At 39.5% G+C, this 13,897-nt stretch overlaps 1 protein-coding gene across 1 annotated transcript; it reads left to right on the forward strand.

The window, feature by feature from the left end:
- Nucleotides 1–256: 256 nt before the first annotated feature.
- Nucleotides 257–12,246, forward strand: meltf (melanotransferrin). The gene is made up of 16 exons (XM_062424478.1): nt 257–305; nt 1,259–1,413; nt 2,389–2,488; nt 3,225–3,410; nt 6,405–6,561; nt 7,229–7,296; nt 7,433–7,617; nt 8,235–8,400; nt 8,501–8,643; nt 9,358–9,454; nt 9,545–9,739; nt 10,077–10,230; nt 10,322–10,389; nt 10,484–10,671; nt 11,274–11,466; nt 12,179–12,246. Exons 1-16 carry the CDS (start codon nt 257–259, stop codon nt 12,244–12,246), a joined length of 2,172 nt encoding a protein of 723 aa, XP_062280462.1.
- Nucleotides 12,247–13,897: the final 1,651 nt, after the last annotated feature.

Genomic DNA, 13,897 nt, shown 5'->3' on the forward strand with positions numbered 1-13,897 from the left:
GAGGCACACACTTTCTTAAACTCTACACTGAGCTTCAAATACTCCAGCAGAAATAATGTGCTGTAGATGTGAGCTGTAAATCACTAAAAAATACAATCTCCTCTGAACTTCACACCAGGACTTTAAGCTGATTTCTAGAGATATAAGTTGGACTTTGACTCAAGAGGGTTGTAAAGGGTATTCATATAAAAAGTAGGGGAGAAAGAAAAGAAGGCTATTTCACCAAAGAAGGCGGAGAGGAAGAAAGAACGAAGCCATGGCCATGTGGAGGACAGTGGGAGCTCTGCTGCTAATCTTGAATGCTGGTAAGAAAAGCTTTTTTACACTGTGTACACAATGAGTTACACAAAGCTATTCGTTTTAATAAAATGTATCTGAATATCTTTATTGACATATTAAATAATTGATGACAATTTAAAACCAAATGTATCTTGAATAAAATGCATGTGATACAAGTGTACAAGCAACAAATTGCATTACCACAGATGTGAATTTACACAAGAGCAACTTTTAAGGCGATTGAAACTGGAAGCATATCCTTCTACCTAATTAAAAGAAACAGTAATACATTTCAGAAGTATAGCACTTCAAAGTAACCAGTGTTTGACACTGAAAAGAAAAAAATAATAAAAAGCAGGTAAAAACTAGTAATTAAAATCATAAAACACAAAGATGATATTATAATATTCAAAGTGATATAAACACTGGCACTGTTACTGCAGCAGAATTACTGTAAAGAAGTGTGTCATAAATCAACAATTCACTGTAGTTCAACCTTGTTGACCAAAGTGTTGCTTCAGTTGACTACTTTTTCTTGTTTCTGTATTATCAGCTCTGATAAGTAGACACGTTTTATTTTATGGGACAACACATGCTTTATTTTATGGGACAACACATGCTTTATTTTATGGGTCCTTCAATAAATGTACTTGACTTGAGTAATTTGCATGTATTTAACAGTTCATTTTACAGAAATGGTTGTAAAATTATAAGAAAAACAGGTTTAAAGTTTAGCTAAATCATTTGGGTTCATATTCAAAACTTCTTAATAAATTGAACTCTTGACAATTTTTTAACTAAAAACTTTATCATGAGTGCATTTCCTATTAAATACATACAAATTACAAAGAAGATTTCTGGGAAATTAGTATCACATTAAGGGACCTGTAAATTAAAGCATGATTCAGATATTTTCCACAAAGAGAACAAACTCTTAATAGTTTTCATGAAGGACTTAATATCACTCTCTCTCCCTCAGTGTTTTGCCAGAGCAATATCAGATGGTGCACCATCTCAGACGCGGAGCAGAGGAAATGTCAGGATATGTCGAAGGCTTTGGCCGCCATCTCCATCCGTCCATCCCTCAGCTGTGTCAGTGCAACCAGCGCCGAGAACTGTGTTCAGAAACTGCAGGTGGGATACTGATAACAAGAACCAATTTGAGTATGTCAAATTGGAATTACATCTCTCTTAATGACTTGTTTAGTTGATTTAATCAGAGGCCATAGAGCAAATGGCAGGATGCACAATCAGGCATCAGATAACGAGGCAGAAACTCAATGGAAAGTTGCAATAAACTTGTTAATGGATCATGTAGTTATCAGGTGGCACAAAGCACGCTGGGTAAAGGTTTGCGTATGACAACCAATGATGGGAAGATTTCCAATCAGAGAACAGCATATCTTAATTACCAGCAGCTGAACTCGATGACTCAATGACTGATGATACAAGCATTATGCATAATTTCAGGTAATGGCTCAGGAAATGTCTGATACGCTCGATATGCTACTGTATGTGTTTTTCCTTTTATTAAACTGTAAATACTAGTAGTATTGCAGCACACACATTTCTTCATTTCCCATCATCAAGGACCACATACAAGCTTCAATGATCTACAATAAGCCAAAATCCTGTTCTACAAACAGTCCACCAAACTATGTTTTTATGACAAAACTTTGATCAAGAAATAAATTAAAAGACACAACTAAATACTTTTTTTTTTTTAAATACGTAATGCTAATAAAAATTCAGAATTTATCTCAGTTCGGATTTGGCATGAAATTGAATTGAATCTCAGTATCTAGCATTAATTCAAAGTTTACAAAAAGTGCTTAATTTCTCACACTCTTATAAAAGATGTACCAATGTGCCATCTGCTTCTTAAAGGCATGTCGAATCTAGTGATGAATCTTAAAACCTCTTGTAGATTTGATATTGCTGAGACTTTTAGCCCCATTTTAAGAAGAACACATTTTTTGCTCAAGAGCAAATCATCAATCAAAGTTTCCTCATGTGATGTTCGACCACCTGTGAGTCTTTTAACATAAGACTGTGACCACTGTGATATTTATAACATCATTAATCTTTTTCTTTGTTTTGTCTCTGCAGAATAAACAAGCCGATGCCCTGTCCATGTCTGCCTCTGACATCTACAAACTGGGCAAGACTACCTCCCTCAAGATGGCTGCGGGTGAATCAAAGTCTGACGGTAAGTTTTAATAACTACCTAGACAGAATTTAAACTGCAGAGTCATCATCTGGTGGGTGGAAATTGTGCTCATTGCAGTGAGATTAAAAGGATTTACTATGTAAATAGTATGAAGAAAAAATACTCATGATGACTGTAAGTTTGGGTGGCCTATGATGGGGCAGGATTTATGATAGTGAACCCAAAATCATTATATGAAGTTGAAAGGTTAATCTCTCTATTCTGAATCAGATAAAAGAAAATGAACACTTTGAGTTGTCTTAATCTGCTGGGTGTTTACAGAGTTATTCCACTGTAGACAGAAGTGGATTTAATTAATTGGAAACTCACTGTGAACCTAAACACAGGGCCTCCATTGGGTCTTGACTACTGAACTACATCTTACATGAGAAGATGATTCTTAGACACAGAAAATTACTAATTTAGTTCCTGTGATGCTGAAGACCGGCATTTTACTTCTAGTCTTGGTGAACATACATTATTTCTATACTTGTGATCACACAATAAGTGGACTTTATCTTTTTTTTCTTATTTAATTAACAGAGAGAAGAAACACAGTTTTGTTGTAGCCTACTTTTGTATAATGACAAATAAAGATCATTCATTCATTCACGTTACCCTCATTATAATGTTTGTGATGTATGTTGCATATTTCAAACAAGAGTAATAATCTGCCCTTTGAAGACAGTGCTCCTTTGTCATGTGTGTCTTAACACCTATGCTGTCATCCCCTCAGGTACCGGTGCCACCTACTATGCAGTTGCAGTGGTGAAGAAAACGAAGCCTGGCATCAACATCAACAACCTGCAAGGAAGAAATAGCTGCCACACCGGGAAACGCAGAACAGCCGGCTGGAACATGCCTTTGGGATATTTAATCGACCAGGGATACATATCTGTGATGGGCTGCAACATCCCACAGGGTAGGAAACATGTACATCTGCTGTATACATATACAGAAAGCTGGAGAGACAATAATCATTGTTTATAACTCAATTAGAGTCTAGTCAATTTATTTATAGAGCACATTTGAAAACACATGTTGACCAAAGCGATTTACAGATATTGAGTATCAAATACAACATAGACATAATTTTGAGGATCAAGGAGAAAAATAAAGTGTAGAATAAAAGAAATAATAACATTTTGATAGAATCCTAAAAACAGCATTGCACAGAGAACAAATTCATAATAGGAAGAAAACTGAGAAAATAAAAGTTGATTAATTGGAAACAGGTGAGATGATTATTTCACAATTTTATGGTTTTTATAATATTTCAAATATTTTGTCAGTATTTATTCAAACAGTTGTCTTTAAGACTTTATGTCTCCATTCTTACTGTTATTGTGGATGCTAACTCACTGGCACACCAAAGTGTAATGCAGTCGTCATTAGTTACAGCTGTGATTTTGTTTTCTATTACCATTGTGAAAATGGTCTGATAGGCAGGTAACAGGACTTTGTATATTTTACATTAAGACGTGTGACATCCTGATGTGGTAAACATGAGGTCTGTTATTTAATGGATTTGCTGTATCAGCTGATGCAAAATGTTAGAGGTGACTGAAATTGCATGATGTGACCTTCATTACACAATGTTGCTGTCAAGGATAGTAGAGCAGGTGGAACCAAATGCAGAGACTGAAGTCAAAAGCAGGGCTGCAAAAAAGATCTTTATTCTTGGAAAGTGCATACAAAAAACAAAAGCACAACAGACATCACACACAGACTGGGAGGCAGAGGAAAAAATACAAAACAACAAAAGGTAACCAAAGTAACAATTCAGTCTTTCCAAAACATGAAACTCAAAATCCTCAAGAGACAGTCTCATCCTTAGTTATGAAAAGGGGCACAGCAAGAATTCTTGGGCAAACAGCCTGGGGGCCAGACCAAAGGGAAGCTGAGGACCTTTAGTGGGAAACCAGAGGGCAGGGCTGAAGGCTGAAGCCACTCTCGAGGAGGACCAGAAAACAGGACAGACAGTGAAGTTATTTGGGAAGAAAACTGGAAAGCAGGACAGATGACTGGTGTCACTCAGAACCCCTCTGTAGCCTGAACAGACCCTGAAGGCTGGACCACCTGGGATGTTGCAGACTCTGGGGGTGGAGTCACAGGGGATACTGCAGACAGATTCACAGGGAATTCAGGAGGAGAACTGACTTCCGTGGGAAAGCTAGAACCAGGTGTACTCAGTAGCCAAAGGAAACAGCCAAACAGGAACCCCAGGGACTACATGAATACGGGCAGGCAGGGACAGGACCGTTGTGGCTCGGAGACAGCACATTGCTGCGATCCAGTAGGAACAGAAGATTACTGCGGCCCATCAGAACTAGGGGTTGCTGTACGGCAACCAGATCCGTTTTTTTGGCTACAATTCAACCAGATCAGGGCGTGGCTGCAAAACAAATGGATCAGGGCATGGCTACACATCACCAGATCAGGGCGTGGCTACGCATCACCAGATCAGGGCTTGGCTACGCATCACCAGATCAGGGCTTGGCTACACATCACCGGATCAGGGCGTGGCTGCACATCAACCGGATCAGGGCGTGGCTACACATCAGCCAGAACAGGATGTGGCTGCACATAAGCCTGATCAGTTTTTTGGCTACAATTCAGCCAGATCAGGGCATGGCTGCATGTCAACCAGAACAGGGGGGTTGCTGCATGTTAGCGGGGTAAAGAGGTCGATGCTTGAGCTGACAGCTGGGTACCAGAGGCTGAATCTTTGTGATGCTGGGGAGCAGAGGAGGACTGCTGGACTTTGTCTGCAATGAAGTCCTGAATGCTGGCTGCCAATAGGAGGACCCCCAGAGCCAGGCATGTGCCCAATAATTGGTTTGTCTTTGCTGGGTCCATAACTTGTTGGAACCTTCTATGAAGGATAGTGGAGCAGGCGGACCCAAATGCATAGACTGAAAATAAAAAGCAGGGCTACAAAAAAGGTTGTTATCCTTGGAAAGTGCAAAGGTAGGCTGAGCAGAACCAAACAGACTTGAACAAAGGATCCAACAAAATGGAAAATGAATACTAACTGAACTAATGGGGGATTGGGTGCAGGCTTGGAGTGATTGTCGGGAAAAGAGGCACTGAGGGCAGGGCTAATGAGGAAGATGCAGTGCAAGTGTGGAGGGAAAGTGTGGAGGGAAAAGCACAATGGAAACAGACATACCCACATCATACACAGACAGACTAGGAAGCAGAGGAAAAAACACCAGGGGCCTGTACTACGAAGCAAGTTCAACATACCCACGATATGTTTTTGTTATTTGGCTTCACTTAACCTACCATTGGTCATCGAGATAACCAAAGTATGAATAAGGCTATCAACCCGATCATTCAACTCCGGGTTTTCCTATCCAGCTATGAGCATGTTCATGTCAACGTTGCAGTATTAAAACGCAGCTAAAATCACAATTATGCGTTTAGTGCCATAAATGATCTTTGCTTTTAAACCAGAAAGGAAATAGAAAGCCTTGGACAATAACATTTTTCTACTGACCTACAAAAAATATATATATTTCTCCTTTTTTACGATTGACTGGAGACTTTTGTTCATGTTGTCATCCTTTAGAAATGATGACTGTTTTTATCCAGTGGCCAGCTGTGATTTTACCTTCTATAGTTAAGCTGCTCCAGATTAGCTGTTCAGCATAAGTTACCATGGTGATGTACCTTGGTAAGAAGGGAACGACCGTTGTTGCTCTGAAAACCCAGAGTTAAACCTGAAGTTACCTTGCTAACCCCAAATTCTGCTAACTATCCAGCGTTTCCATAAATTCTCTCGGGTCAGAGACAAAACCATGACAGTTTATTATGTCAAAAACAGAAATCATTTTTCTAATATAGAACTGTACTCACATGTACGCACAGCAACAGACACAATAAAAACTAGTGTGTATGTGTGTTTGATCAGGTGTGGCGAATTTCTTCAATGCCAGCTGTATCCCCGGAGCAAACGAGCCCGGTGACCCTGCCTCCCTGTGTGAGCGGTGTGTGGGAGACGCTGCCGGAAATCACAAATGTGAGTGGGGCAACAACGAGAGATACTTCAGCTATCATGGAGCCTTCAGGTAATACATTCATACTCTATATACTCTACATTCACACACAGAATGACATATATTAAGATCAGTTTTGTTTATTCATAGACCTTTTAAACCTACTTACTTTCTTCTACCGGGACCAGTTTCAGTTAAGATTTTCATTAAGACTTATATTTAAATATATGGATAGATTGTTTATAAAAAAGATATATTCAGGATAGGAAGCAGGGCGACAATAAGGACAGCTTATAAATTGCCTTTGCGTCTAAACCAACGTGCAGGCACTAGGCACCAGAAGGCTGCTTTCACATTAATCTGCTGAAAGATTTTGAGGTTGTGGGCCTATGGGCATGATTTGTGACATCACAAATAGTTTGTGAGCAAATCCTGGTTCTGTATTTAACTTACACAAGTATGATGTGGAAAATTGAAGCCTCCATTGTACCCACACTGAGAATAGACTTTTCAGTGAAGTCGAAGGCATCTTGTGTCCAACAATCAAACTTCTGAAATGAAATATTTTTGCATATTCACAGAATCTGGAATTTTTAATTAGGGAGAACGAGTAGATGTGATTTCAAGGATTTTTAAAAGATTATTTAACTTCGACCACTTTCAATGTAACAAGTGTGACAGTTCACAAGTAGCTTACACCTTTAAGTCTTAACTTCTGCTTCTGGTTTGGTTTCTTTAGGTGCATGGTAGAAGATGGTGGAGATGTGGCTTTCGTCAAACACACAACTGTCGAGGAGAACACTGATGGTAACAACTTGTTGGCCACATATTCATAAATAAGTTGTCTATTACAATAATTACATGAAATGCTGTCATTCAGCTACCTCATGCCCATGTAGTGAGTAAGCCTGTCCGATAGCTAACTAGTTATTTTTTTCTACAGGTAAAGGCCCAGAATGGGCAGGAACACTGAAGTCATCAGACTATGAGCTGCTGTGTCGTGACGGCACCAGAGCTTCTATTGATAGGTGGAGAACCTGCCATCTGGTCCGCGTCCCAGCTCGTGGTATTGTGGTCGGCAATCACGTTACTCCCTCTGTGGTGTACAGCATGCTGAAGGAGGGGCTGGTATGTCCAAACAACTCACAAACTATATATTAGTAACACACAGAAACAGGACCTATTCTAATGCATCAATTGTACATTAGTCTAGGGCTGCAAGTAATGATTATTTTCATCCTCAATTAATTGTTTAGTTGAAGAAATGTTACAAAAATTGTGTGAAAATCGCTTGTTTTTTTCTGACAAACAGTCCAAAATCTTAAGATATTCAATATTATGCCAAACATTACAAAGAAAAACAGCAACGTCTAGTCTCAGTTGATGGACCCAACGAACTTTTGGTAACTTTGCTTGAAAAACAACTGAATCAATAAATCAATTATCAGAATAATTGTCAATTAATTCTCTTTCAATTGAGTAATTGTTGTGAAAGTGTCAACATGTCAAAGTTGTACAGTATTTTTGACACAATGCATTCAAGGAGATGCAGATTGACACCTTTCACCTGTGACTGTGCATATGTGTGACATTATTCCTAAATTATCGATTTCATTACAAGTATTAGACACAACAAAGTAATCAGTGATCCATTTGGCCACATTGTCAGTTATGTGTGAATATTTTACAAAACATTTCCACTGTGAGATTTCATTTTATAAACAAGTGTTTATTTCTGTCTGCAGGACAAGTCTGGCTTCAACATGTTTTCCTCTACTGCATATGGAGGAGGAACGGTGCTCTTCTCTGAGTCCTCCTCCATGTTTCAGCAGGCTGGGTCAGAGGACCCCAAAAAGTGGATGGGTCCCCACTATTATAATGCTCTGAGTGCCATGGGCTGTACCATGACAGGTGAAGCATATTGATCTGTGAGAATCATTCTATACATTTATCCACTTCTATTTAGTCACCCAGGCACTCATCCATCCATCCATTCATCTCTCAATAGGAGACCCCCTGCGCTGGTGTGTTTTGTCCAGCGGAGAGCAGAAAAAGTGCACAGACATGGCCGATGCCTTCAGAGTGAAAGGCCTGGTTCCACAGATCCAGTGTGTCTATGGGGACTCTGTGACTCACTGCTTGAAGAAAATCAAGGTACCAGACAGATGTTTCTCATTGCCGGTTTCTCAATAGCAGCAGCAACAAACTACTGAAAGCATTAAATGTCAGTTATGTTTTTTTTAAGTGGCTATAAGAAAATGCTTTCTAATAAAGATGTATCAAGTGTCAGTGTGTAATGTCAGAGGAGTCACTCGTAGTGATGAACCCACAGAGAATTATCTGCTGTTCCACTCAGCTTCACTGAGCTTTATAGCAAGTTTAAAATCATTGTTTAACTGTCCGGCCACAGTTTTACTGTTTTGGTTCAGTCTCACTGCTCTCATAGTGTTGTTTTAGGTTGCAGCAGTTTTCACAGAAAAAGCGACTTGCTGGTGAACATATTGGCACATTTAGCAGCTAAAGAGCCAGATATTTCTCTCAGGATCTGGTAGAGAGCAAAACAGATATAAATGGGAGTATATTGGATTTCCACTAGGTGGACTGAATAAAACTGTTGGTGTATAACTGCTGGATGTGTAAATAGTTCGCCAACACATTCAGCATATCAACTTAAAAGATGATAATATGTCAGTGTTGTGTTCACAATGTGTTTCTGCTGCCCTCAAGTGGCCAGTTATTGCAGGTTTAATGTAAAATTCTGGCTCACAGAAATCTGTGAAATAAAATTAAGTAAAAAGACAAACTGGTATGTTGCTCATAGCAGTGTTTGAATCTCAATCTCTGTTGCTTCTGTTTGTATTTGTGCAGAACAACGAGGCTGATGCCATCACTTTGGATGGAGGCTACATCTACGATGCAGGCAAAGACTTTGGCTTGGTCCCTGCAACCGGCGAGAGCTACACAGGTAGAAACTCGAACACACAAATTCATATGAACAAACGTACACAGTCACACATTCTGGTTTTCAAGGATGTTGTCTCTTGTTTTTCTGCAGAGGATCGCGACGGCTCTATTTACTATGCAGTTGCAGTGGTGAAGAAGACTAGCTCTGACATCAATAAAATTAGCGACCTACGAGGCCGTCGCTCCTGTCACACTGGAGTGGGCCGTACGGCTGGCTGGAACGTTCCTGTAGCAATGCTGATTGAGAGAGGCCTGATCAACCCCAAAAACTGCGAGATACCCAAAGGTCAGTGGGTTTTTTTCAGTGAATCATTAAGTTACTAAAATGTAAAGAAATTGTGCTAACCGGGAGGGCTATGACTTTTTAGCTTCACTACTATCAGCATTGATTACACATTAGGGCACTATTAAAAATCTAATTTTAAAATTAATTTTAAAACAATAAATGAACACAATTAAAACAATAGCAGCAAATCAGTACTTTGGGCGTGAAACAATCATTGGAGGAATGCCCCTTTTAAAGTATTTATTTTCCTCTGGGTAGCAAAAGTTATGAAATGTACTGGGTTAAAAAGCCTGAATTTCCCTTTGACTTCCTGTTTCCTGTTTCCAATGGTGCTTAGCGGTGGGAGGGTACTTCAAGGAGAGTTGCATACCAGGCGCCAACCAGCCCGGTTACCCAAGCAACCTGTGTGGTTTGTGTGTGGGTGATGACTCAGGGAGTAACAAATGTGAGAAGGGAAAAGACCGGTATGATGGATACGACGGCGCCTTCAGGTACTAAAAACTGCTTGTTTGTGTGTGTTTCATGGGCTTAACACACTTTATTTGAATGTAACACACTGCATCTGCCTGTTTGTCCATTCAGGTGTCTGGCAGCGGGAGATGGTGATGTGGCTTTCATCAAACAGGCCACAATCTTCCAATACACTGATGGTATATAAGTTATTCCAGGATACAGAATGCTCTCTTAAAGTCTTTTCCCAGTCAAAGAGCTAGTTAACCACCTATCTTTGTGTCTTTTATTCAGGTAACTCAGCTGAACCATGGGCAATGAATCTCCTGTCCAAAGACTTCCAGCTGCTCTGTGCCCAGGACAGCAAAGCCGAGGTCACGCAGTACAGAAACTGTCACCTGGCCAGAGTCCCCTCCCACGCTGTGATGGTGCGCCCGGAAACCAACATCTACGCTCTCTATGGACTCCTGGACAGCGCACAGGTACTGAATGTGCATATGTACAGTTTGCATGTGTCCTTTTAAAGGGGTGAGTCTGAGGAATTTGGGCATAAACCAATGTGTGTAACATAAAACTGATTTAGTATTGCATTTTCTAAAGTTAAGGAACTTGCAATAGACAGATTTTTCAAAAGAAGTGAAAATGGAAGCAACAGAGGCAGAGATATCTTGCTTTACTTATCTTTAATATGGATCTCAAAAACTCTGAATCCTGAACTTTCTACAGCTCAACTCAGTAGCATTGTTCGTTAGGCCCTAACTGTGTGGTGGATACTTTTCAAACTCCACACATCCAGAAGGTGCAAGCAAGCAAAATACACTGGCCTAATATGAATAGTGCTTCATATTATTATGTGTGTGTGTGTGTGTGTGTGTGTGTGTGTGTGTGTGTGTGTGTGTGTGTGTGTGTGTGTGTGTGTGTGTGTGTGTGTTTGTGTCTTGCTTTGTTTAGCAGTGTAGTATAAAGCCAAAGCATGTTCTCAACCATCCACTGGTATTCATACAGTAAGAGAAATAATAGGTCCAGATATTGTTCAGTTTTGATCTCATGAAGCTTCTTTGTCTCCCTCGCTGGTTCTCTGCAGAGATATTTTAGCAGTGACACTGGTAATGCTTTCAAGATGTTTGACTCAACGAATTACAATGGCAAAGATCTCATCTTCAAAGACTCCACCATTCGTATGGTGGGTGTTGCTGACAGGAAGACCTACCAGGAGTGGCTGGGCCAGGGCTACATGGACGCACTGGAGAACATGGAGTGTAACTCATCGACTGCAGGTAAAAACACATACTTCTTTATTTGTTCCTTCCATCTATGTCATTTCAGGTGATAGCTGTTTGAATTTGATCTTTTACCACGCACACCACCTTTTAACACGTCAAATTATGGTTCTTAAATCAATATAAACCACAACCATTCACACTTTTCTTAAGCAAATACACCAACTTTAGAGAAGTTCTTAGATTCACGTAACACTTTGAAACTGCTCTGGTAGGAAGCTCAACACTATCTAATATTCAGTAAGGCTGTATTACAACACAGGCTAATGTTTAAGCTCCCTGTGTGGGCAGGACAATCAGAAACAATGTATCCCTGTGTGATTAAAGCTGTCCCTTATTTCACTCATTTTAATAAAAAAAATTTAAAAAGAGTGTAAGCTGTGGTGCCATGTTTTTTTCCAACACTGTTTAATTAAAGTGCAGCCAAAGGTGTTTAGGATATTAAACATGATGTACTTTAGCGCCCCCTTGGGTTGATCAGTGTGATTTTGAAAATGCTGGACACTAATGTTTCTCCTAAATTTAATCCAAAACAACTCAGCCAGTTTTTGAAATTATGAATGGACAGAAAGATAGATAAATGAAAGAAGATTGATCCATTGATTAAGATATACAACACAATAAGCTATTAATTGCCACTTAATTAAAGTCAGTGTATACTTTGTGTACCATCATCACTAACATTTTTAAATGTCTTTCCCTCTCCCAGTGATCTCCTCTGCATGGTTGCTTCTGGTGGCGCTCCTCAGCACCATGCTGACCACCCTCTGGATGTAATGACCCCCTCCTCCCTTTATCTTATCTTATAATTGCATCATATCCACCTAATTGTATGTTATTTCATTATGTAGGGAGAGGGTGGCATGTTGAAACTGCCTTTGGATTTTAATGGTGTTAGTGTTGAAGCAAATGAAGCACAGTGACACTTACCGATGCGGCAGAGAGGAGAGTTAGCTGCCAGGTGACTTGCAGTCAGTGTGAAAATGACATGATGAGGTGCTGTTTCCACTTTGTTTACGGAAGGTGAGCTGCCATATCAGTGCATATGCTGCCACCTGTTACATTGCTGTAGTGGGAAGCTCCTCTCTGTCTCTCTGAAGCTGGTTTTAGGTACACAGGAACGGACTGTTTGATTTTTAACCTCACATGACCCACAGATGATTTTGTAGCTGATCTCAACCTCTTTTTTTAAAGGGTCAGTCAACCTAAATTACAAAACAACACAACGTGTTTACTCACTAAACCTAGGTTGTATGTGATCATAGAGATGTTGGTGTTATTTGGCCCAGTTTTGAGATATGTGTCTTTGATATTTTGCCTGCCACAGCACTGAAACAAAAATATGAGGCTTTAGATTTTGGGGTCAATTCAACTAATCCCTCTTATTATCCTGAAATTCTTTGTGGTACAAACAGCAGTAACATGGGGTGGAAGTATTTTTAATTTCTCACCAATATTAGAATAAATACAGTTAGCCAGTCTAAGCTTTCAAAACCACAGAAAAAACTGCAACTTTTACTTTTCTAAACACCCATTGTACCGACAATTAGCTTTACTAAGACTGGAATTGACCCCAGATCAGCTCCAGACATTTGAAAGGCTTCATTTGAATGTAAACTCAGATTTCTGTTCCACTCTGCTGCCACTTGCTCTGTGAATACTACTAATGAAACATTGCCTTTAATTGGCCATGTTTTCACTATAAGCTGATGCCATATCAGTGAATATGCACTAGTGTTTCCTTCCACACTGCTGTGCTTAGGATGGTGTGACGATGAGTGATTGAATGTCCGTAGGCTGTTTCCTTCATGTGTTCTCCTCAGATACTTTAAAATCAAGGGAATAAATAATTTAATTAATCTGGTTTGTCATTTGGGGCTACCAGCAGTTGCACATTCAGATCATTTTCAAGTCTTTTGCTGTATAATATTTTAGCTTTTCTCTTCTTAATTATAGTAATGATGCTTTTTGGATAAAAACTGCTTCAGCATTCTTCCCAATTATCAGCCATTTTTCAAACCTTTTTAACATTTCATTTTGGACACAGTTGGAGTGAGACAGACTGACTCACTGGTCAAGTTTGGATAAAACGAGAAGAAAACATCCTGTGGTTTATGTTAGAGAGTGAAAGAGTTGTTTGTTTGTCAAACCAGAGTTTATGTCAGTTGAATACAGACAATAATTGCTTATTGTTTTCATGTAAAAAAAAAAATGCTGTCATGTCCTCTAAATTCGACCACTCACTCCAGAAGTGTAAGACTGAATGCAAATTAACCAGCTTTCGTCATGCTGCTTGATGCTCTATCTTGTTTTAAAATGTTGATTGGATGTGTATTTTCCTATGTTCAGAGATTTATTTTTATATGAAGTTCAGGTGCCATATCAGTGTATATGTACTGACTCATGCTGTCAGAAACTAATGCATTCT

Source organism: Scomber scombrus, chromosome 8, assembly GCF_963691925.1.
Source record: "Scomber scombrus chromosome 8, fScoSco1.1, whole genome shotgun sequence".
Lineage (NCBI taxonomy): Eukaryota > Metazoa > Chordata > Actinopteri > Scombriformes > Scombridae > Scomber > Scomber scombrus.

Excerpts from the sequence above, each read along its gene's own strand:
- meltf (XM_062424478.1), top strand. The coding sequence starts at position 257 with ATGGCCATGTGGAGGACAGTGGGAGCTCTGCTGCTAATCTTGAATGCT. Across the intron at positions 306-1,258 it reads GCTGCTAATCTTGAATGCTG|TGTTTTGCCAGAGCAATATC; the intron begins GTAAGAAAAGCT and ends TCTCTCCCTCAG. Across the intron at positions 10,231-10,321 it reads GGATACGACGGCGCCTTCAG|GTGTCTGGCAGCGGGAGATG; the intron begins GTACTAAAAACT and ends TTGTCCATTCAG.